A 2,324-nucleotide genomic window follows, 5' to 3' on the forward strand; every position below is an offset into this window, starting at 1 on the left:
AGCATGAGGGGGTTCAGAGCAGGTGAGTCAGAGTGGGCCGCTGTCTCTCAGTGCCATCGCTGCAGAAGATAAACAGGTTCCTGCAGAGGCGTGGAGTGGGTGAGATGAGTGGTCCACGCTGTCGCCATGGAGACCAGCTTTCCTGGAAAATACACCTCTGCTTGGCGCTGTATTCTGGAATAATGGAATGATCCCGCTGGTAGCAGTTAATTATGCGCGTGTATGTGAATAGAGTAGATTTTTAGTCTCTTTATGAGGCTCACTCAGAAAGGTGCCAAGCTGTGTGTGCTGGAGGTGACTAAGAGCCTCCATTAACCCTTGTGAGTGGGATGTGTGGGAAGATGAAGAGCAGAGGGGGGGCGTCTCTTACGTATTATGACATTAAAGCACCCTAACATTTCCTTTAGATGCACACAACATATTTATTTTAAATTAATATTAACATACTATTATTAATAATCATAAAATGTAATTAAAGTAAAATAAGTAACATTTAAAATTTTAATAAAATTCAAAAAGCTAAATAAATCAATAATAATAATAATAATAATAATAATAATAATAATAATAAAATGTAGTTAAAATAAAATAAATAACATTAATATTAAAATAAAATCCAAAGAGCAGAATAAAATAATAGCCCATGTAAGTGGGATGTGTGTGAAGAGGAACCACAGTCCTGGCATTAAATATAAATATAAATATAAATATAAATATAAATATAAATATAAATGCTGTCAACTATTATGAACCCAAAAATGCAGACAAAGACAAATTTTTGCATGTACAAAATTTATTATACACTCAAAAGTTCAATAAATAACCCACAATTGTTCATCAAATATAAATACAAATATAAATTCTATTTTCAATAAATATTCATAGGCAATACAAAAAAAATATATTTAACACATAATTGTGCAAAAGTCATTTCACTTTCACAGTTATTGTTCAGTGCTACAGTACAATCTTGATCTCTGTGTGCTCCACTGCTGTGTTCATAGAGTCAATGTTCTCGAATGCCCGAGGACTTCCGGTGTGCGTCCAGTCCTCCTGAACCTCAGGAAACAGGTTCAGATCATTAAGTGACCATCACGTCACACAGATGCCATGTTAACCGGGGACGCATTCATCCCCTGCTGTCTTTAGGGTAGTTTAACCCACATGCTGTGTGATGAGTTCCTGGTAGACAGCTGACTTGAGGAATCGAGGGTAGCAGTCTTTCTCCATGAGGGTGTTAATTTTACTCTGGGCAAGGTTGAAGCAGGACAGTGTGGGCTGCTCCATATTCTTCAAGGTGATGTTTCTAGTTTCATGATCAAGATTAACCTGAAAATACGCAAAGGAATGATTTGCTGTTAGACATTTTCCATTAAATATATACAAAGTGCAAAGTGTTAATATTCTTAGGAAATGTACCTCTCTTGGTGCATCAGAGGCGATGAACTCCTCATAGATTTTCCTGGCCTTTGCGCACAGCTTCGATGAGCTCTTTGTGTTCCTGTATTCCTCACAGGCCAAATAGAAAGCAATATTTTCTTCACTGTACTCAGATGCCAGGAACGTCGTGAAAGCGCACAGCCCCTCTGCGAAGAAACATGAAGAAGACATTAGACAAGCCTTTCATTCTACAGCAATGTGAGAACAATGTACTTTTGATTTCCGCATTTTTCTTAAATGATATGCATTTACCTTTGTGTGCAAGGAGTTCATGGAAAGACCATTTCTGTCTGTCCTCCGGTGTACGTTTTTTATTCTTTTGTGAGTGGCCCATGATACTGAGCTCTTGCTTTAGTAGAAAACTTCCAAACCGAGCCTTGAGCTCCTTTGCCCTGTGACGAACAAAAGCATTCATTTCAGTGGGGAAAGTACTTCATTTTTCTTTCAACATTATTATTTAACAGTGATTTTTTAGGTGATTATAGGTTTAAGCTACTTAAGTAAGGTCTAGTTTAAAATAAAATAGCATTTAGCTGTTCGACCAGTATTTCTTTTTAAGAAAATATGAAACATACCTTTCCAGACAAGTGACTGGCAGATGTTCTAGTGATCGGCACATGTTAATAGAGATGTCCAGAGATAGTGGATGGATGTCTGATAGACTTTTGATTCTGTCTGAATGTGAGCAGTGCTGGGTTATTTATACAGATTCACCCTCCATGACATCACTTGAGTTGGCCAATGAGACGCAGGCTGTGGAGGGAGGGGGAGTTTCTGCCCTTCAAGCAGCCTTTAGTCTCCAGTGAATCATTTCCAGAAGCCACTGCCTCAAAGATTCACTTTTTCCTCCCTTGTGCTTAATTGTCACTTGGCATAAAACAATG

General features: G+C 38.0%; 1 protein-coding gene across 1 annotated transcript; it reads right to left on the minus strand.

The window, feature by feature from the left end:
* Window positions 1-779: 779 nt before the first annotated feature.
* rgs5b (regulator of G protein signaling 5b) lies at window positions 780-2,109 on the minus strand. Its single transcript, XM_026206864.1, has 4 exons — window positions 2,016-2,109; window positions 1,693-1,832; window positions 1,420-1,586; window positions 780-1,329 (listed from the first exon to the last, which is right to left on the minus strand). Exons 1-4 carry the CDS (start codon window positions 2,057-2,059, stop codon window positions 1,156-1,158), a joined length of 525 nt encoding a protein of 174 aa, XP_026062649.1. The 5' UTR covers window positions 2,060-2,109; the 3' UTR covers window positions 780-1,155.
* Window positions 2,110-2,324: the final 215 nt, after the last annotated feature.

The sequence above is a fragment of the Carassius auratus genome, chromosome 27, assembly GCF_003368295.1.
Source record: "Carassius auratus strain Wakin chromosome 27, ASM336829v1, whole genome shotgun sequence".
NCBI lineage: Eukaryota > Metazoa > Chordata > Actinopteri > Cypriniformes > Cyprinidae > Carassius > Carassius auratus.

Bases quoted from the DNA above. Each gene is read 5' to 3' on its own strand.
- rgs5b (XM_026206864.1), bottom strand. From the start codon at position 2,059: ATGTGCCGATCACTAGAACATCTGCCAGTCACTTGTCTGGAAAG. The intron at 1,833-2,015 runs GTATGTTTCATA...TGTTCGTCACAG, and splicing joins CCAGTCACTTGTCTGGAAAG to GGCAAAGGAGCTCAAGGCTC. The intron at 1,330-1,419 runs GTACATTTCCTA...GCGTATTTTCAG, and splicing joins CCTCTGATGCACCAAGAGAG to GTTAATCTTGATCATGAAAC.